The sequence below is a fragment of the Cololabis saira genome, chromosome 11, assembly GCF_033807715.1.
Source record: "Cololabis saira isolate AMF1-May2022 chromosome 11, fColSai1.1, whole genome shotgun sequence".
Lineage (NCBI taxonomy): Eukaryota > Metazoa > Chordata > Actinopteri > Beloniformes > Belonidae > Cololabis > Cololabis saira.
Window position 1 is genome coordinate 33199607 of NC_084597.1, and position 21515 is coordinate 33221121.

At 40.7% G+C, this 21515-nt stretch overlaps 1 protein-coding gene across 1 annotated transcript in view; it reads left to right on the forward strand.

Annotated features, from left to right (window-relative positions):
• LOC133455377 (ephrin type-A receptor 5) overlaps nt 1-21515 on the forward strand; it is a 77968-nt gene that overhangs the window by 22631 nt on the left and 33822 nt on the right. The window contains exons 4-5 of the mRNA XM_061734376.1: nt 14280-14435; nt 14524-14862. Of these exons, the coding sequence (XP_061590360.1) occupies nt 14280-14435; nt 14524-14862 (495 nt within the window). The remainder of the gene's footprint in view (nt 1-14279; nt 14436-14523; nt 14863-21515) is intronic.

Consider the following 21515-nt stretch of genomic DNA (forward strand, 5'->3'; position numbering starts at 1 on the left):
AGAGAGGAGAAGTGGGAGCTAAACAATTGGACACAAGATAAATTGTAGATTTCACACCAAAGGGTTTGAGGGCAGAGAGATGAATGACTGTTGTTTTGGGGATGATTGTGACAGAGGAAGAATAACGGAGGGTGGAAGTGGGCAGAAAGATTAAAAGATGGATGATGATGATGATGACAAGGGAGGGGGGGGGTGCAGATTGAGCTCAGCCTTGTTGATGTGACTTGAACTGAATGTGGGAATAATGGCTGAGTGGAGTGAGACTGTATGAATTATGAGCCAACTGAAATATTCTGGGCAGAGGACGGTGACTGGTATCCAGCTTTTGAGGACAATATTGTCAGAAAAGGGCATTGTAACAAATCAAGAAGTAATTTGTTGTTCAGCTCTGAACAAGATGGAATTCAAGAACAGTTCAGACTAGAAAAAGTGAATGCTTATGACAAGTATCACAGAATCATACATTTTTGGCCAACTCTATCTGCTTGATTGTGTACATCATACATTAAGTAAATGTAAAGTAATTGTTTTGCTATGTGAATAATGCGATGGATCCTTTTGCATTACATTTTACATATTGCTTTTGCATGCAACCTTGGGAAATACAGTGCCCTCCATAATTATTGGCACCCCTAGTTAAGATGTGTTAAAAGCCTTAAAATAAATAAATTTTTTATTGCAGAAGCATACTGTCACACTGAAAATTGTAGAAAAATGTAACCTTCAACTCAAGTGAATCATAAAGGGGAAAAACAAATCCCTGACTAAGAAATATATATTCTTCATAAAATCAACTGTTCCACAATTATTGGCACCCTTAACAATTCCTAAGAAATAAATAAATTAAAGTATTCCTGTAACTTCCATGGTAGTTTACAAAGTTGACCAGTTTATGTAGGAACATGTAATTAGTAATTCACAACTTCCTGTTTCCCTGGGGTATAAATATGACGTGACACAGAGGCCATTTCTCTTCAACATGGGAAAGACAAAGGAACACACCATTCAAGTGAGGCAGATGTGTGTTGACCTTCACAAGTCAGGCAATGGCTACAAGAAACTAGCCACTCGCCTACACCTGCCCATATCTACCGTCAGAGGAATTATTAAGAAGTTTAAAACAACTGGAACAGTGGTAAACCAGCCTGGACGAGGACCAGAGTTTACTTTGCCACCACGCACAGTGAGGAGGATGGTAAGAGAAATAAAAAGTTCTCCAAAGCTCACTGTTAAAGAATTGCAACAAATGGTAGCATCTTGGGGTCACAAAGTCTCAGAAACAACCATCAGGCGCTATCTACATGCCAACAGGCTGTTTGGGAGGCATGCACGGAAAAAAACATTTTCTCACTCACAATCATAAACGCAAATGCCTGGAGTTTGCTAAGCAGCACTTGGGCTTCAACTGGGACCGTGTGCTTTGGTTAGATGAGACGAAGATAGAGCTTTTTGGCAACAAACGCTCTAAGTGGGTCTGGCGTAACACAAAAGAGGAGTATGCAGAAAAGCACCTCATGCCTGCTGTGAAGTATGGGGGAGGATCAGTGATGCTGTGGGCCTCTCTTGGTTTCTCTAACCTTGTTAGAGTGCATGGCATCATGAACGCTTTGAAATACCAGGGGCCTCATCTATAAAGCTTGCTTGCGCAGAAAAAGCGCCTGAAAGTTGCGGAAGCCACCTTCTACGCAAATCCTCGGATCTAAAAAGAAAAAACTAACCGAAAAATCTGCTTATCTTTACGGCAACCTGGACCCTCCCGTAAGAATTTACTTAAGACACGGGGAACTGGCGACGCAGGCTGTGAGGTGGTGAAATGAAGCCAGATTCATGTCATACTCTTAATAATGTCATCACACATCACAACATATATCAGACTTAAAATAATAAAATAATAAAATAAAATAAAATAGCGCTGATCGTGTCCCTCTGTGTGTGAAGCTCAGTCAGTCAGGACTCTGGTGCTGCTGGAGCTGCAGCCTCTTCTTCACCCGCTTTAGGACAGAACAAATGAGGGGCTGCGTTTAGGGAGCCCCACGGAGCCCCTAAAGGGACTCAGATTTTTGTTCATATATATGAGTTTTACGCGCGCGTGAAACCTTTACGTGCAGGTGTATGGTGCCTAAATTAGGGTCCCGCGTTAAAACGACGCAGAGCCTACGGCGTAGGGTACACGGCGACGCGCACCTACGCCGTAGGCTCTGCGTTGGTGACGCAGAACCATAAACCCGCCCTGTGCAGCTCTGAGGGGAGACGGGAGAGGAGGAGGAGGAGCGGGGGGGTGAAGCGGGGCTGCGGGGCCGTTCTCGTATCGCTTTCATACAGTGTCTTGATAATTTGCAATTTAAGGCTGAGCCTACCGTTAGTTTTTAAACTGTAAAAAGTAAGGGGGAAAAAAAACATGATTTTGAAAAGACGGGGGGACGTGTGTCCCCCTGTTGCGCCGGGGAACTCACGGCGTTTAGCGCAGCAACGGCGTGCTGCCACTCACTCGCTTTATTTTATTGTATACTATTTATATACTTATTCTAACTTTTACTGTGACCAACAAATAATGTGGTTTTTCTGTCCTCCACATCATCTACAACATCTCTGTCTCCGTGAAAGTCAGTGTCACGGTGGCTGCTACTTGTAATTCATTCTGACGCCAAACAGGCTGCAGGAAGCCACTGCGCATGCTCAGTAGGCTCATCCATATGCATTTATGGGCGTGTAGAGGGCTGGATTAGAGGCGGATTCAGCTGCGCAGGTCTGTGATTCATAAAGGAACGTTGCGTGCAAATCTGCGTGCACATGGTTTTATTGATCCGGATTTTTTTTTGCGCCCGGCATTTTCGGCTTTTGAGCGTACGTGCACTTTTAGTATGACTCCTACGCAGTCCATTTTAAATGAGGCCCCAGGACATTTTAAATCAAAATCTGGTGGCCTCTGCCCGAAAGCTGAAGATGGGTCGTCACTGGGTCTTTCAACAAGATAATGACCCTAAACATATGGCTAAATCTACACAGAAATGGCTCACCGGACACAGAATCAAGCCCCTCCCATGGCCATCTCAGTCCCCAGACCTCAACCCCATTGAAAACCTATGGGTGAGCTGAAGAGGAGAGTGCAGAGGAGAGGACCCAGGTCACTAGATGTGAATCTTGTGAAACAGTATAGGAGAAGATTAGATGCTGTTTTGTTGGCAAAAGGGGGTTGTACAAAGTATGAACATCAGCTATTCAGGATTTTTTTCCTACTGAATAAATGCACTTGAATTAAAGCTTGGATTTTACTCTTTTTTTCATTCTGGTCCTATTTTATTAAGAAAAAAACTGAATTTATTAGAAACTAAAGAACACATCTTAACTAGGGGTGCCAATAATTATGGAGGGCACTGTATACAATCATTCCAGGTGCTTAATTACACAGTGAAATCCAATACTTCCAATTTTTTTTTTTTTAATCACATTGACAGACGAATTCGACAAATTTGTCTGTCGTTGTTCTGGGTCTCTGGCTTTCTTTGGGGAATCGCTGTCATGTCTGTAAAGTAAACTCTAGTTTGTTCCTGTTGGATGTCCCCCTTTCCTTTTGACTTGATGGATTAATCCTTTTTCACAAGATCGTTCCTTAAATGCCTCATAAGGTTTGGTTTTATTGTTTTTGCAACATTCATGCCGCCTCTGAAAACCACAGCCTTGCGTAAGGCAAATTTCAAAGTTTTTCTGAGGGGCATGTCCCAGTTTAAATTTACTCCAATTATCTGAGATTATACTGATGATTTTATCCAATAACTTGTGTGCTGCTGCTTCCTCACCTGGTGATTCAATACAAGAAGCTGCAAGGGAATGCTGCGTAACTTCCTGTGTTGGCATTTAGGGCAACACAGAGGACTCGGAATATCATTTATCAAAACTGTATATCAGATGGTGTATAGAATTTGAATACTGATGTCCTCTTTTTTTCATCAGTGTTGACCGGTATTTTCCAATACTTATATTGGTATTCAAAGCCATGCAAGCCTAGCGAAATAGTGTAAAAATGGTTAAAAAGCTAAATGGCATACATGATGGATCGATGGAGAGGGGGATTTACAGGAATTTGCAGCAATTGAGAAAGGGCTGGGTCTTGTGCTAGGGGGAGAAAAAAGGCTGGCCAAAATATTGGAATGAGAGGATAAGAGCAATTTTGAAGATGGAAAAGGAGTGCCACGGAATTGTGGGATTGAACTCTTTGTGATGTGGAAATTCAGGCTACACAGAATTCCCTTGGCTAAAGAAAAAAGACTTGGAGGCAGATTGTGGGCAGCTAAGTTTGTGGAGGATAGTAGTAGAAATTGAGGGGATGGGTAAGATCAGCCATAGAGGGAAAAGCAAAAGGGCAGGGGGGGAATATAAATGAAATGAAGACAAAGCTGTTGGTGTAATCAATTAACAGAATTTGTCTGAATAAAATAGAGAAAAATAGCCCTTCCCTGGTGGAATAATGAAACATTGAAGTATTTTGTTCAGATAATACTGTTTAATTGTGTCATGAGTAGCGCAGGATTCCCCTTGACAATTTTTTGTTTGAGCGCTCAGGCATCCCTCATGTTCCTCTTTGTTTTGCGTGCCTGTCAGACGTCACCGCAGCATATGTCAAACTTGATCTCGTCACAGTTGTGGTGCTGCCATTAGAAACTGCCTCTTGGAGTCAAATATGAGTACTCTTTCTGCCCTTTCTCCCTGGGGAATTATGGGATAGTGAAAGGCGCAGCTCACAGTTGCCATGTGAGGCTTGTGGTCGATGATGTGGTGACAAGGGTGTTGCAACCGCTCGCATAGCACAGAGATACACTCATGATCTTGGCAGCATCTGTCATTTCAAAAGCATGTTCTGATAAGGATATAGGTTCTAGCACCATTTTGGTGCAGGAGTTATTTCCGTTTCTTTTTTTCATTTTGTTATTTTTTTTCGAAGCCTCATGGATTGTTTTTTGTTTTTTTGGTTGTTGTTTTCATGTTATGCAATTTATAATATTTTTTTCCTTTCACACCTAGTGCTTTATTTCCTGTGAGATATTATCTACACGTATTAGTTCACTGTTATTCAGTTTGTGTTGTGGATGGAAATAAGCAATGTGACCTTGTGCTTGTTAATTTTACCAGAAATCAGTGGATCTGACGTATCCAGTTGCATTGTACATAAAATGCTTTCCATCTTGTAGCTGTCTTTAAAACTGTTCTGATCTGAGCTAAACTGTATTCAATTACCGTATCGAAAATGGATCCATCCTTCAGCATGGTGAATACAAATCTGCACGGGGCAGGAAGCAATCTTCTCATGATAAAAAGCTGTACTTATTAACCAAACAGATGTACTCATCTTTTTACAGTCCGTTCATTTTGAAGCTGTGAATATTTCTTTCACAAAACACACCCAATTTTCCTGCATCATTTTTAGTTTCTTCCTCCTTTCTTCCAACCCCCTCTACAACACGCCATCATCTCAATGTAGTGATGCTGTCATGACAACTAAAGTGCTTCCTGAGTGCTTGTTGGGTAAACTGACTTTCCCAGAAGTGCTTCGTCCACTTTTACCCTTCCCCCTATTGATGCTTATGCACAGTCACATTTTCCTTTTCCCCAGTATTTGTGAGGACCTTCTTTGAGTCTTTTAACCTGGCCCCTTACTTGAGCCTTAACCACCATGGCGAATGCTTAGCGCTCATTTATTGCCCTGGTGTAAAAATCCCTAGAACGACCTTAGACGCCACCCTTAAAGCTGACATGTTTTTAAAGAAATGCTTTAAGCTGCAGTGTCCTCACAAAGATAGACGTGTAAGAGCTAACACACTCACATTGAAACACAGTCCTGAAGTTGGTGAAATATTAATAAAATTCTTCATTCAGCACTGCTAGCTTCGTTCCATGAAAGCCCCGTTGTCTCCAGAGTCCCAGTCAGCGCTTAGGACTGGTGAGACTGATATTTATGGACTCTTCTAGTGCATTACCTCAGATGATACGTTTCCCAAATAATACTAGTTTATTGATAAATAATAAAATAAACTATGGTTGTCCACATGAATTCGCTTCTCCTTGTACCAGAGGATGAAAAGGTGTGTGTGTGTGTGTGTGTGTGTGTGTGTGTGTGTGTGTGTGTGTGTGTGTGTGTGTGTGTGTGTGTGTGTGTGTGTGTGTGTGTGTGTGTGTGTGTGTGTGTGTGTGTGTGTGTGTGTGTGTGTGTGTGTGTGTGTGTGTGTGTGTGTGTGTGTGTGTGTGTGTGTGCGCACATGCAATTATTTAATTTCTAACTGTGACATTTATGGACTTGGATATAAATCGCTTGTATATATTCTCTGTGCATTTGGAAAGACAGTGAAACTGATATGCTGACTAATTATTCAAATTAATTTTTATGGCATATCAATCTAGTGCTTTAGATATTTGGCACAGGAGGTATATGCTCAAGTTTCTGTGACAGGACACTGCGACAAATTCATTTCTATGGGCCATTTGCCCTAGGTACAAAACTACAAGCTAAAACGTTGTTAAAGAATGTAAGCAGAAGCTTGAATATAGAGGACAACATCTTTAGTGAGATATAACAAAGAAACTTATCGGACTTGGACAATAGACAATAGCCCTCACAGTAAAGGCATGAAAGTTCTGAAGAACTGTGGTTGTATTAGTACAAAAGGTAAATGGCTACCACTTGCTACTAAATTGTCCCTTTTTTTTAATCTGGTGAAGTTTTACAATGGTTTAATGCCTGTTTCCAACAGAGCCATCACAAAAACTAACATCAGCGGAGCTGCGTGAAGGATGTTTGCCTAGCAGTCAAAGGGGCTTGGAGTTCAGGGTCTTTTTCCAGGAACATAATCTCTATCTAGCCGCAAATCTTGTGATGAGAGGATGACACATGACGCATGGTCAGTTTAGCATGTAACGAAATGATTGAGCCTTTTGTTTGCAGTTCCTGGAGTGTTAATAGACCGTTAATGTCTGAAAGTAAATGCAGACCTAAAGCAAAGTGTTCACATAGCTAAATGATACAAAGTGATGACTGGTTAGTTTAATTACCCTGCACGCTTGGTCACTTGATTTGTTTTTCTCTCCATCATTGTGAATTTTAATGGTTAAACTTCCACTAAGCCACTAATTTCTTTTTTTGTTCGGAACCTATTGAAGCAGCTTGACCCCCCAGTCTCTGCTTATTGCTTGATTGTGAGAATAAACGGGTGCTGAACAATGACCCACTCTGTTATCCCCCAGACAGGAAGAACCCATTGACTTGATTGTATATTATTATGGTATTATTGTCCGTCTTTGTTTGTGTTCACACAGAGATCTCTGCAAGTATGTGTTAGGAATGGTGCACACACATGCAATGGCGTTCATGAAAACAACAATACCTGATACTATGGAGCCTTCATGCATGCACACACAGAATTAGACCAACGCACGTTGTGTTTATGTTCCTTAGAGCAGTAGTTTGCTGTGGGACAAATGCAGGAAGAGGATATTTACTTCGCTTCCTTCACCGGTTTATTAGTTCATAGTCCTATCAACTGACAATACAGGCATTTCATTGGCTTTTTTTTTTTGTATTTACACTATTAGTTTAATTTTATATTGGTCCTGCTGACTTTTTGCTCATTTCAAGTGAGGGAAGTATAAGTAGTCATCACATAACCAATGGCATGGTAAAAAAAGTAGTTTGCTTTTCCTTTGTCTAATTGTGCTATTCTCATTTCCTATGAGGGCAACTATTAAATGCACTAAAATGCTTGAGTGCCATTTATAGTTTTTGCTTCTGAAGTGTTTATTCACAGATTGCAGATTGAAGAGTCAGATCTTTAGTTTTTTATAATGAGTAAAACTTTCACCTGCACCAGCAGTGTATAGATTTTATGTAATTTGTTCTACTTCATCCTGCTATGCTGCTGTCATGTTATTAAGTATTATAAGTATTAAGCCAATATTTGGATCCATAATGTGTCTGTGCTCACACAAATGGATTTAAATCCAGCGTTGATTCACAGTATGTGGTCTTTAACTTTACCTTCTGTTTATATCCCCCTTCCCCCTCTCGGTATGTCTTTCTCCCTCAGCTCTAACGGCTTACTCTTTTTAATCCCTCCAAATGACAGCCAGACATATAAATCAAGATGTTCACAGTGAAATGTTTCCAATTAAAGAGGACGTTGGTTAAGAAGCATCAACGGACACCTCTGGGTTCTTAATTGCCCGCGATGCCAGTGTGGAATGCATATTAATGATGCATTAACCTCGCATTCACGCACACAAGTCCATACAGACACATCAGTGTGTATTGCATATTAATTACCTATTAGCCTTTTGTGCTGTGCATTAAAAGCCGCGGGGCATCAGAAAGACAGTTCTCCTGGGGGGTGACGTGCATACGTACTCGGGCGCACACGCTAATACCATCTACTCTGTCGATTCATGGTGCGTCAACAATGAAGAATGAGCAATTTCAGTCATCCAGCCGTGACCATAACTCTCTCCACGGGAGACGTTTACGTGTGTTCAGGTATAAAAATGTTTGTATGACTATGTATGACTTCAAGCCTAAACAAATCATAGCAGACCTGCAGTTATGAGATGTCTGAAATAATTTGTGAAATCGGTTTTCAACACTCTTCATATATTTTGATGATTCGTTTGGCTTTTTGGATGCAGAAATATGCAGTACATTACCAAAGGCAACACTCTGAAAGAGCTATGTGGTGCATCTCACTGTAATCCTTAAACTGCAAATTGTTCTTAGATCCCAAAGCTATATGTTCTTAGGCGACCATCATAGTAACGCTATATTTAACATTTTATCTCAGTTTCACCCTCCAGCACCCTTTCCTGACCTTCATACCCAGTTTTTCCATACTGTTCTTGACATGAAATAACTAAATGCTGTCACATTTATTTCCTTGTAGAGCATGATGATTCAATTCATTCTACATGTAAATGGACCACAGTTTATAATAAGTATCTTATCCACTCTGTTGGTGCTAATTAGTCAGCTGGAATAATCTTTAAGGAAGTGAATGCAGGGGTGGGGGGGGGGTTGTTTTTCCACTTTGGTTTGATTGTTTCGGTGCAAATGTTTATATAATTCTCAATAATTTGCAGCTTTGAGAGAAGCAACATTTCCATGTATTATTTTTTATTTAATCTGAGCATTCCACATTGTGTTTGACATTGCTGCATTATCAACAAATGTCTGTCAGTGCCAGTGTGCATCCCTCTGGCTGGCTGCATGTCTCTTTCCACTTCAGAATAAGTTTTCCAGCAAACAAAAGCTGATTTTGTTTGCATGTTTACTGAATGTCATTAAATGTCAAGTAACGTAATATTATTGCGACTCTTTCCCCTGGATAAAAAAAGATGAAAAAGTTCTAAACCATAACGATTAGGGATGGGAATTGATACAGATTTTTCCAATTCCATTTTCGATTCTGTTTAATGATTCGATTCTCTTATCGATTCTCTTATCGATTCTCATTTGGAAAAAAGGACAACAAACAGGTTGATTAGCATCAACTTTGTTTTATATCGTTGAACAAAAGTGAGGTCAACAGTGAGGTCTTAAGAGGCCCCCAGCCTTGGGCTCCTCGATGGTATGCCAGCAGGTCCCCAGAAAAAAATTACTATTTTTGAAAATAAATATAAAATAATAATAATGTAAATATTCTTCTGTAGAAATTAACTAAATACAACAAATTATTCTCTGGCAATTACACAAGAATTTCCAGTCACATGTTCAACACCACAAACTTAGTCACTGCTCGGTGACATTCATCTATTCTGGCCTGATACTCTTCCCTGTCTTGATGAAAGGAGAAGCTAGCGGTAGACTGGAGCTTAATTGTAGAACACAAAACCTCCCACAGGGAATCCACAGAGAGATGTACAAAAAAACTTCCTCACAGGGAACTTGAAAATGACATGGCCCAGAGCAACAAGCAAACAAACAAACAGACAAAACAAACTCGCCCCGAGCTACTGCTCCTGCTGCGCTGACTCCACGCTCCCAGCGCGACCAGGTTGCAGAGGAAAGACCAGCCGGCCGAGCCCTAAGAGTTTACTCCCTTTGTTGAAATGTCCATATTGCAAGTATTGTAAGTCGCCCTGTTGTCATCCTTTTTGGTAAAATGTAACCAAACTTTCGAGTGTTTATGCCGCTTTGTCGCCATGTTTTCCTGCTGGGCGCAAATGCACACATTGCGTAACCACGCAGCGTGAGTGGTGACGTCATTCGCGCCCACTGGAATCGATACGGCAGGGGTATTCAATTATATTCGGCCGGGGGCCACATCTGCAAAAGGACTGTATGGAGAGGGCCGCACAATTTGAAAATTTGGGGGTTTTCAAAATGTATTTTGCACTCAAAGACGAAGACTTATGTAAATATAATACATTTGTATACATTTGAATATATCTAGTTTACATATGAATTATGTATTAATTGACTCCAGATTTAGTCATTGTGAATGTTAAATATAATATTCAGATAAAGAAATATTATTTTAAATGCAAGTTCATTTTGAAACCATGCATTGTGCAAACTTAATGAAGTTGATATTGACCTACTTTCAATAAAACACGCCATAATGACAAAGCACCACTTTCCACCAAGATTTCCTTATTTGAATAATATATTAAGCATTGAGCACTAGCATTTCAGTCCATAGTAGCCAGTTTGATGTTATAAATAAGGAACCAAAATATTAACCATAAGCTCCTTTATTAATGACACATCTGTGCATTATATCAGCAAAACAAAACAATCGCATGAAATTATAGGAGGCTTAGAAGTTCCATCTGAAATGCAAAGTCCTCACTTCTTCAAATGAAAAAAATGTCAGGCCAATCCTAGAAGCCTATGTCAACAAGTCCTCTATACAACGGAGGTTAATAATATTGTGACAAACATTAACACTGTGCAACACTGGCAAAAAATCTGAAGTAAAAAACATCTCCAACAGAGATTAACATGTACAAACACTGTGCATTGTTAAACAACTAAAAAAAGGCTACCAAGCTTCTTAAACTTAAATGCGATATGCATTCTCTGCAAAAAAATCGCACCTTGTGTGAACGCATTCCTGGCATGTCTGTCTGCCTGTGTGTCTGCCTGTATCTCAAGGCGGCTCGTCAGCCAGCGGTGTGCAGCGGACCAACAAAATTACGCAGCGCAGTTGGCACTCTCTCAAAAACAATTTAAATAAAAAGAAAACAGCTCGAGCTCGGAACTGAAGTACAGTAGTGCAAACTAATGTGTGCCATATTGTCCAATGTCCATCACTCATTTACAAAAAAAAATAAAATAAAAATAGATTTACCTTACCTAACTGTTCGGTTTTTTCCCCACTTATTCCACCGAACACCGAAAGTGGTTTTTTTTGCTATTTTCGGCCGAACATTCGATGCACCACTATTATTTAAAAAAAAAAAAAGATTTTTTTTTTTTTTTTTTTTTTTTTCAACAAACAACCCCTTTTTGAAATATGACCAGGGGCCACATAAAAGCTCCTGGCGGGCCGCATGTGGCCCGCGGGCCACCATTTGAATAGCCCTGCGATACGGGAATCATTTGCAAAAAAGGCAAACGATTCCAAGGAATTGAAACAGTGGGAACTGGTTCTCAACAAGAACCGGTTTTCGATTCCCATCCCTAATAACGATCTGTAGCTCCTTTGTTCCCAGTGTGTGGTGAGAAAATGGGAAAACTGGATCCCTGTTTGCAAGAGTGACAACTGGCCACAGCTGTATCTACAGTAAAAGACGAGACAAAAAGATTTCATAGGAAGTCGGAACTTGTTCAGCAAGAAATCCTTGTAGGGAGCCTTCCTAGTAACTCACTTAGCCCACACCATACTGTTTGTCTGACAGGGGATGGGGGAGCGCAGTGCAACGCACCAGAATGTGAAAACTCACCAACAAAGAGGGGGGAGGGGGGGGCAGGGCAACTATACTACAAATGTGTCATAGTGACATTGTTTCCTTTTCAGCACATAGTATCCCAAATAACTGTGTGTGTCTGTGTGTCTGTATACTGAAATGAGCTGACACCCCTTTTTTATTGATTTGGCCATGGGGGTTTGAAGGATGAAGTGGAGGAGAGCTGCAGACCACACAATGGCAGTAAATCTTCTACAGAGGGGCAAGAGAATAAACGGCTGTGCAAGTTTGTTTCTGTAGGCATCCTTCTTTGGTGCTCCTTTGGAGCCTTTATGTCATAAACACCAGTCCTGTTGAGACTAGTGATCCTTAAGAGTACTGAGCCCTGGTCCCAATGTGGTAAGAAATCATTAAACCGGGTATAAGATGTTAATCGAGGTTAGGATTAGGCATGAAATGGTTACCATTGCTGCTATAAATGAATAGGAATAGTCAGTGGAGTGTTTTGATGAAGGGTGTGTGTGTGTGTGTGTGTGTGTGTGTGTTTGTGTGTGTGTGTGTGTGTGTGTGTGTGTGTGTGTGTGTGTGTGTGTGTGTGTGTGTGTGTGTGTGTGTGTGTGTGTGTGTGTGTAAAAGAGAGAGGGAGATGGAGGTGAGACTCGAAGTGATCCAGGGCAGAAGGAGAATTTTTCAGGACTAATGTTCCATGACAACAGACCAAGGTTCTGTCAAGGTGAATCAGAGCCACTGCTGCCTAACGACTGAAACATACACACCCCCACACACACACCTTCCCACCACTCGTCCTTTTGTCTCCTCCTTTCTACTCTCACCATTCCCTGTCTCATCCTGATAAACGTGACTTCCCCCTTCCCATCATTATACAATTTTTTTCCAATCTTTATCTCCCTTCTCCCTTTTGTATGTTCTTCTTTCATAGACTTTATCCTGCCGTCCTCATGCCTGAAGTTTAATTATGTAATTGTTAATAACGACTGCAGTCTGAGTGGGTTTAACAACAGCCACGCTAAAAACAAAGGATGAAGAAGAAAAAAGAAACGGCTCTTAATTTTGGTGGACAAAGGCAGAGGAAGTGCGGCTCCTTTGTCTCGCACCGCTATCTGGTATCCTCACTACTTCTTGCTTGTCCTCCTCTAATTGAAACACCAGTTAGTCATTTATTAATGTAGACACATTTTCCTTTTAAGCGTTTAGAAAACTTTAGTATCTCCTTGTATTTCCGCCTCTGTGTTTTGCATCTGTCTGGGTGAAATGTGGGAATCAGAAAGGAAATTAAGTTGGGGGGACAGAGATTGCTCATGTGTTGTTGGGCGTTAACATTCCGAGTGCATCGCCCTCCTGTCTGCCTGCTGCCCTCAGAGCAGCTGTCTGTCTGTTTGTGTTGAGAGAGGGCCCGTTTCTTTGCTCGTCTGATTTGTTTTCACTATAACTGCTGCACATATGGGCCACGAAAGTGAGGCCAGTGTAAGTGTTTGCATGCAAGTGTTCTGTCTGCTACCGATTCTCAGTTAAATACACTGAAGCCTGAATGATGGTGTAAGATTGTGTGTGATTATTAAGAAAAAAAAATCCAACCAATGTATACTTCTATTAATGAAGCACTAGGGCTGGGCGATATATCGAGATTTTAATATATATCGATATATTTTCAAACGCGATATGGTACGAGACAATATCGTTTATATCGATTATTTAATTTTTTTATGATTTTGATATAGCTTATTTTGGGACAAATTGACTTGAATGTTTTATTTGAGATTTGCACAAATGTTTTGTCATTTGCACAACTGTCAACGTTCAGTGGAAAAGTCTGCCTGCTACTGTCTACATTGTATTAATTGCACAGTGTATTTTAATTTAATTGTTATACAGGAAAGGGATATTTGTTTTATTTTATTCAAGCAGCATTTTTATTCTATATATGCAGGCAGTTTATTTTTATTTCATTTGTTTTATACATTTTGATATTGTGCAGACCTCTGTTAATAAAGGAACCTGTGTGACATTTGGCACGAGGCTTTGTATTAAAACTGACTGTTTTTTTAAGGGTTTGCCTCAGAAAAAAATGAAGCTAACAGAGATGCTATGCTATAATGCTTTGGGGGAAACCCCAATTATGGCACAGAAAAAATATCGATATATATCGAGTATCGCCATTCAGCTAGAAAATATCGAGATATGACTTTTGGTCCATATCGCCCAGCCCTATGAAGCACAACCACCACTAAAGATTTGTTTAAAACTGGGTTGTTTTTTTCTTTACGAACCCCCTCTCCCCCCCCATGACCCCATTCCTTTTTTATTTGTACGTCTACTTTCATCTCTCTTCAACCCACAAATTCCTTACGGCTACTTCTCTTTTCCCTCCTTTTCAGTCTGCAAAGTGGGCTTTTACCGCTCGCTGCTGGAGTCTTCGTCCTGCAGTAAATGTCCACCTCACAGCGTGGCTAAGCAGACGGGAGCCACAGCTTGCAGCTGTGAAGAGGGATACTATAAGATTGACTCTGACCCTCCTAACATGGCCTGCACGCGTGAGGATTCCACGTCTTTTACTCACTTTTTTTTTCTCCTATTCAAGTCTTTGTTTCTCACTACTGGTTGCATCTTCCTCTGTCTAAGGGCCTCCCTCTGGACCTCGTAACGCCATTTCCAATGTTAACGAGACCAGCGTCTTTCTGGAGTGGTCCATTCCTTTGGAGACCGGTGGTCGGAAAGACATACGCTACAATATCCTCTGCAGACGGGTCCTGCCAGACGGTCGGGGTTTGGAAGAGTGCAGCCCCAGCGTGCGCTTCTTGCCTCGGCGCGTTGGCTTGTCAAACACGTCGGTGATGGTGGCGGACCTGCAGTCACACACTAACTACAGCTTCCTGCTGGAGGCTGTCAACGGGGTGTCAGAGGTCGCCAAAGGCCACGCTAAACAGTACGTGTCACTCAATGTGACAACCAATCAGGCAGGTATGTTGTGCCAGATCGATCTTGCTTTCTTCGTCTGTCTTAATGCTCTTAAAACTCTTTTTTTATCAAGAAGCAAGGAATACATGTAGCATTCCTGCACAGTTTCCATTGAATAAATGATATGTGTGCTCTAAACAGAAACCCAGCTGTTCCATTTTGGTCTGCAGTATTGAAAATTAATCAGATTCTTTGGACTTTTCTTTTTTCTCTCTCCTTTTACCTCCTTACTTAATCTGCTACAACCAATCAACCCAACTGCTTCTAGGCACAAAGATCTGAGTTTGATGACAAAAACACCAGATGATCAAATTATCACAGTATTTGTCCAACAAATCTGTCGCTGTATTAATTTGCGCTTAGGCGCCATCCATGCCGAGCACGATAGTGTTTTTTGTTTTTTTTGTTTTTGCAACTGAATCCAGATCTGTCATCAAAATAGCAGCTTGGGCAACGCACTCGGTCAGGAAGATTAACAGGAACCTGTGGCATGATGAAATTCTCTGATTTTGAAGGCTCTTGTGTGGCCGCAGGTGTTATTTTCAGTACTTGTCATTACTGATGAATCACGATGAGTCCGATTACATGTTGATTGTAGGTGGGGAAGTAGAGATTATTTTTGTTTTAATCAATTCTGAACAAATATGTCACTTAAGCAAACTGGCCCAACTTAACCAGCCATGCTGATAAATGTTGAGAAAAGTTAATCTAATTCACATCTATGTTGTTGATTAAGCTATTTTGTATTTTTGGCTCTCTTTGAATTGAAGATAAGAGTTTATATCTGCTTTGGGAACCTGTTTTCAGGAATGATGCACCCGTGCAGTTTAATTTGCTCGTAATGAAATGAGGAGCGCACAGTGTAATGAGAGGAATGAGTATATTGTTCTCTTCCCCAAGGCTTCCAGATGGAGGGAAAGCAGAAGAAAAAAAAGCAGTGTTGAAGGATTGAGTTTGCTTCTTTTTGCTCAACAGATGGTACACTGATGGTGGAAGGAAAGTGGATGTTAATAGTAGCAGTGTTGAGTGGAGTAGTAAAGGTAGTGATAGGGCAGATAGCAGATACAGTATGTGTGGTGCAGGTATATATGAAGATAGCGAGAGGGGGGTGGGGGGGGCAGATGGCTGTCAAGACTGCTGACAGTCCTTTTACTGCCTTGTCACTTTGGCTGTCAGCAGACTGAGTGGATTACTCCACACTACAAAACTGGAGTTATGTTTATTGGAGTTGTGGCTGGATTAGGGAGTCACTGGACCAAATGGAGATTTAGGATTATGTTAGATTACACATGGTGACCAGAGTCATGCATGGATAAACTGTGATGCTCTTTGGTATTTGTTGGGTGAAGTTGTTGTAGATGTGGACATAGTGATTGATTTTTAAGGTGTTTATAATTAGAATGAGTTAATTTCTCTCAAATCTGGGGCCATTACGTGCAGTTGGTAAAAAAATGACCACAACTATACAATACAATAGTATAGCAAATACGACAAAGCAGAGGAGCACAGGTTGGTCAACATCTTGCTTCTTCTCATCCACACACCATCAAGAACAATATATATGTGGGCTGTAACCAAAATGTTGTATTTAATTCAGACTAGTGATGCACCGAAATGAAAATTTGTGGCCGAAACCGAAACCGAAAATAATAATAAACACTTGGCCGAATACCGAACAATACCGAACATGGTTCTTCAGCAGTTTTTCATTTATTTTGCCAATTTTTTCACCATGGCATAAATCAAATACATTTGATTTAGGCATGCTTTTCAAAGAAAAAAATCTTTTACAAAATTACAAAGTAGAAAATATTTATTGAACATAAAAAAATGAAATTTTTTTCATTTCCAGCTTTATGTTGTTTTGGTTCCACCTCCTGGTGAATGTTAGGTAAAATTCTTATGGGGTTAGTTTTTGGTTGGCCAACGATTTATTACGGGAGCGGCCAGTCTATTAGGTAAAATTCTTATGGGGTTAGTTTTTGGTTGGCCAACGATTTATGTAGTGCGCAACGTTACGGGACGGAGCGGCCAGTCTATTTCCTTATTTTACGCTGTTATTAATTGTTCGTTTTTTTTCCCCACTTATTCCACCGAACACCGAAAGTGTTTTTTTGCCATTTTCGGCCGAACAATTTCGGTTACCGAACAATCGGTGCATCACTAATTCAGACCAAAAGCTTTGTCCAGGCAACACTCTTCAAGCAAATTATATCGGGTGCATTTAAGTTCAGAAACAGACTTGCATAATTATCAAAATCTTCGACATACACTTATGATAGAGCACTCATATGAGGACAAGAGCCAGTCCTCACAAATACCCAGCTTAACATAATTCTTGCGTCAAATCAGGAGCAACCACACTAGCTTGAGGACATTTGGTTTTGCCGTCTAATTACAAAACAATTTTTCATCACTAGATTCACTGCTGGAGGTGTCCATGGTGGTTTCTGGGCCTTAAGTGCTAGGGAGACCCCTTCACTCTACCGTCAGTGCACTGCTGTAGTCTTTACTTTCTCACTCTCACTTTTTGTTTGAGCTCTTTAAAATACCATTTTATTACCATAAACAACGTTCCAGAGACTAGTCCAATTAAATATAGCATCAACTCATGTTGAAGAGTTCACATAAATATATTAATGAGTGCAGCACTGACACACATGGAAGTCCACGGCAGGAAAAGATGGAGAATCTTGTTGACCGTGTAGACAGACATTTGGAAAATGATGTGTACATGAATAAAATCTGAAAATAAAACTTAACCTCCAAGTAAGTCATTTTTTTAACATTATCCAGAATGTCTCGAGTGATGCTATTAAGAGGACGTCATTGTCCTTTTCTTTAAATTAAACCATGGCTGATTTGGCAGCGGATATTAATTCAGTTAAATCTGAGAAACAGTAGGTCATTAAGTTACATCTATAACTGTCATCTAATACATTACAACTTTTACAGCAAAATGATTTCTCAAAAAAAAGATGCGAAATTGCGTAATTTCCCATAAAATTTGCAAAATAGGAGGAAATTAAATATTTGCTAATCAAAATGTCCTGGCCTCGGACCCGCATACCCTAGCCTTTACATCTCTGACTTATTCACTAAGAAAATGGCAATATATGACCTTACTTTTACATGATGGTGTTAAATCCATTATATACTGTCAGGTAGAATCAGCCTCTCCCTCTTCAGTGTCCATCTGTTTGAAGCTGGAGCATACACTATTTGCACAACAATGACACCCTTCTCAGTGGTGGTTTATGTAACATTAATGACTACATCAATCTCTCAAAGTGATGGCATGCTGTCATTTAGAAATAGGTCACTCACTTTAATGTCGTAGACATATCCATGACGTAGAGTCCCAACACACTCTTTATATTTGCATCGGTACTGTACATCCAGTGTGGTATAATTCATGATGTCATTGAGGTCCCACCATAACATTTCAAGCTGCCAGGGTGCTCCTCAATATGATGAGTGTGCTGTGGTTATTTAAACCTTATAGCAGGTGGATGGGAACAGTGGAAAATTTGTCATCTCAAGGCACTTGAACAATAAAGTTAAAGGTAGGGTCCCTGATTTTGGAGAGCTAGCAAGATTTGAAAGTGGCACCTCCTCTAAGCCCCCCCCCCGTCAGCGCTCCGTCCAAAGCCACGCCCCCACAAACTTTGGGAAACGCGCATTTGCAGGAGTCCAGTTTTCCAGGACATTTCGGACAGCACATTTTCAACAAAACTACCCCATGCGAGGCCGGTTTTAGGGGGGGGTGCAGGGACGGGCTGTGCCCACCCAAACGTGCATCCTGCCCACCCAATCAAAGTTATGGGGATCCTTTATTTTTTTATAATTTTATTTTTTTATAAATATAAAAAAATATCACAGAATATCTGTACCGTTTCTGATTGGGTGGGCTCTGCGCATCATTTTTAGACACAACAATGAACGGCGGAGGGACCCGGAGGGACCCGACGTCCCAGCAAAATGAGCACAACAGAGAAGTTCAGAACAGAACACACTGAAGGCTGATTTATGGTTCCGCGTTTCACCAACGCAGAATGGTGCGCGTCGCCGCATACCCTACGCCGTAGGCTACGCCGTACCCTGCGGCATAGCCGTGCCTCCAGAGCCTGCAGGGGACCGCAGCCACCGCAGCCACCGCAGCCACTGCCACTGCCACCCGCACCGGCACACCGGCGCTCCGCTACTGGGGGTCTGCCACGGACCCCCAGTGACGAGACGAGTGCGCGCATGGGACAGAGGGGGGCGTAGGCAGGACTTAAAATGAAGGCATCTGATTGGTTCTTTCCCCTCTGCCAATCCTCTGGTCCTGGACCAATCCGTTTCATTCGGTGCACAAAAAACCGATTGGTCAGAGTTTTTACAGGATTAAAGCTGTCAGAGAGGTCAGATTTTTTTCTTTCCTTTTTCTGAACACATTATTCACTGGCTACTCTCAGGATGGAAGGACCATTTCACCCAGTATAACAATAAATGTTTTTGAATACGATCACAGACTATACCTTTAAATATGTGCAATTAATACAAAGCCAATACAATAGCAATAATAATGAATGCTTTGCTAAGAAAAGCAAATGATTGCATCTCAACTTCTTAACTAACCCCCTCCCCCCACCATTTTGCTTCTTAATTAGGTTTTTCGTGCACTTGAATACAAGGTAAAATGGTTGTCTAGTCAACAGTGAGAACTTAATTGCAACAGCAGTTTAACCTACAAGTATTAGCCCACCTTTTTGTCACATATGTAGTTACCTTGTTCATCACTGTAAGCAGCTGTTCTTTCCTTTCATTTGCTCTTTAGAGAGACTTTGATTGAAGGTTGTTTCTGTGTTTGGTTGTTAAAAGGCAAAAACAAACACCAGCGACAAAAGTAATTCTCTGACTCTGAGGATCTGCTGTTTGATGTGTGGAAAGTGTCACGCGCAATAAGGGATCCATGAAATGGGTGATTTTACAGTATCTCTATGATCCCCTGAGAAATAACAACGTGTTGGTAGTTGTGAGGAGGAGATCAAGACAGGTGAAACGCTAGAGAGAAATGGGCAGGAAAAAGGCGTCCAGAATAATGGTGTGCAGGTAGAGGAAGGTGGGGGAGAAATGATAGGGAGTTTGTGATAAGGAAAGAAAAGGTCACAGAAAGAGGCTGTAAAAAAGGGAACAAGATGGGAGGGAAATTGTGGTCAAGGAAAAAGGAAATGGCAACATTTGCTTCTTTTTTTCATTGCTTTTTACACCAATGCAAGTTACATTTACATATTGTTTTAGAACTATGTTAAGCTTAAATAAATGTTAAATATTAAAAAAGTAAAACACTGTTGTAATTGAATCATCTTATCCAACTATCATGTATTCAAACCTCGTCATTGAAACTGCAAAACTTTGATTGGCAGTGACAAAGATGTTTTCCATGTCAATGAAAGGGGGTTGCCTCTCAAATATATAATGTATTATAAAATCCCCTAAATCAGACCTGTATCAGACCTGTGGGAAATGATATGGGAATGTGGTCCTAAATCACCTCATATCACCTGGGTAGTACACTAAACCAACTTGTGTAAGTGTTTCCATAAGAAAAATGAGAAGTTTACAATATTCCTTTTCTGAATAGTGAAACTTTTAATTAGGATTTATTGTCTTTGAGATTGCCAAAATAGTAGCTTTACAAGCAGTAATTGCATAAATAACTTGTTCCCTAAGCTTGATTACAGATGTATCCCAGTAGGTCATAGCTGTGCTTATCTTTATTTCCAGTTTTTGTTTGTATGTTCAATGTTGGACGGTTGCGTGTTAACTGCACACAAAGTGCTGCCATACATTGCTGTTGTTGTTTTTAGCCATTCATCAAATACATTATGATGCATTACTCCGTGCTTGTTGGAAAATCCCTGGTGCCATGAGCTTGTATCTTATTTTTGCTGTAGAGCTGTTTCTTTACTCTGAAACTGAAATCTTTCTCGGAGCGGCTTTGTCTCAGGAGGTACAGTCGAGCCTTCATCTGCCAGTTGGAGCGTGGGTGGTTCAATCCTTGGCCTCTGCCGGCAACAGTGTTTCTTGCCACCAGATAGCCTTTATTTTGAGTTTCAAATCAGACTAAGTTGACACCATTTCCTGAGGTAGATAAGGAGAGAGAACATTTCTTGACTGGGAATGCTGAAGTAATGTAACAGTCAGCTGGAGGATAATTGATGAGGAACTCTACTGTTCTTTATATGGGCACCAATTTTCAAACTCATATTTGTATCTGTCTAAGTATTTGTATGTTTTATTTTAAATGAAATGTGGGTATCAGTTGTGGTGCTACTCTCAATACACTGAATGACAAATGGAAAATTGGTATTTCTGACTGAAACCACTCCAGTAGGAATTTATATATTAAACATTCGACAAAGCAATGCGCGCATCTGCATGACTGCAGATGGGATTTTAACCATTAACCAAAAATGTAAAGCAAAGATTTGACCTCCCACTGTTAAGGTGAATACGATATGAAGTTGAGTGGAGATGAAGATGGAGAAGCTGACATCCATTCATGTGCTTTCCAAAAAAAAACTTTTATTTTTAAAGTGTATATTTTTAAATTCCTATCTGATACTTTTTTTTTAAACAGCTGGCCATTGAAGCAGAATGAACTTTTTGGG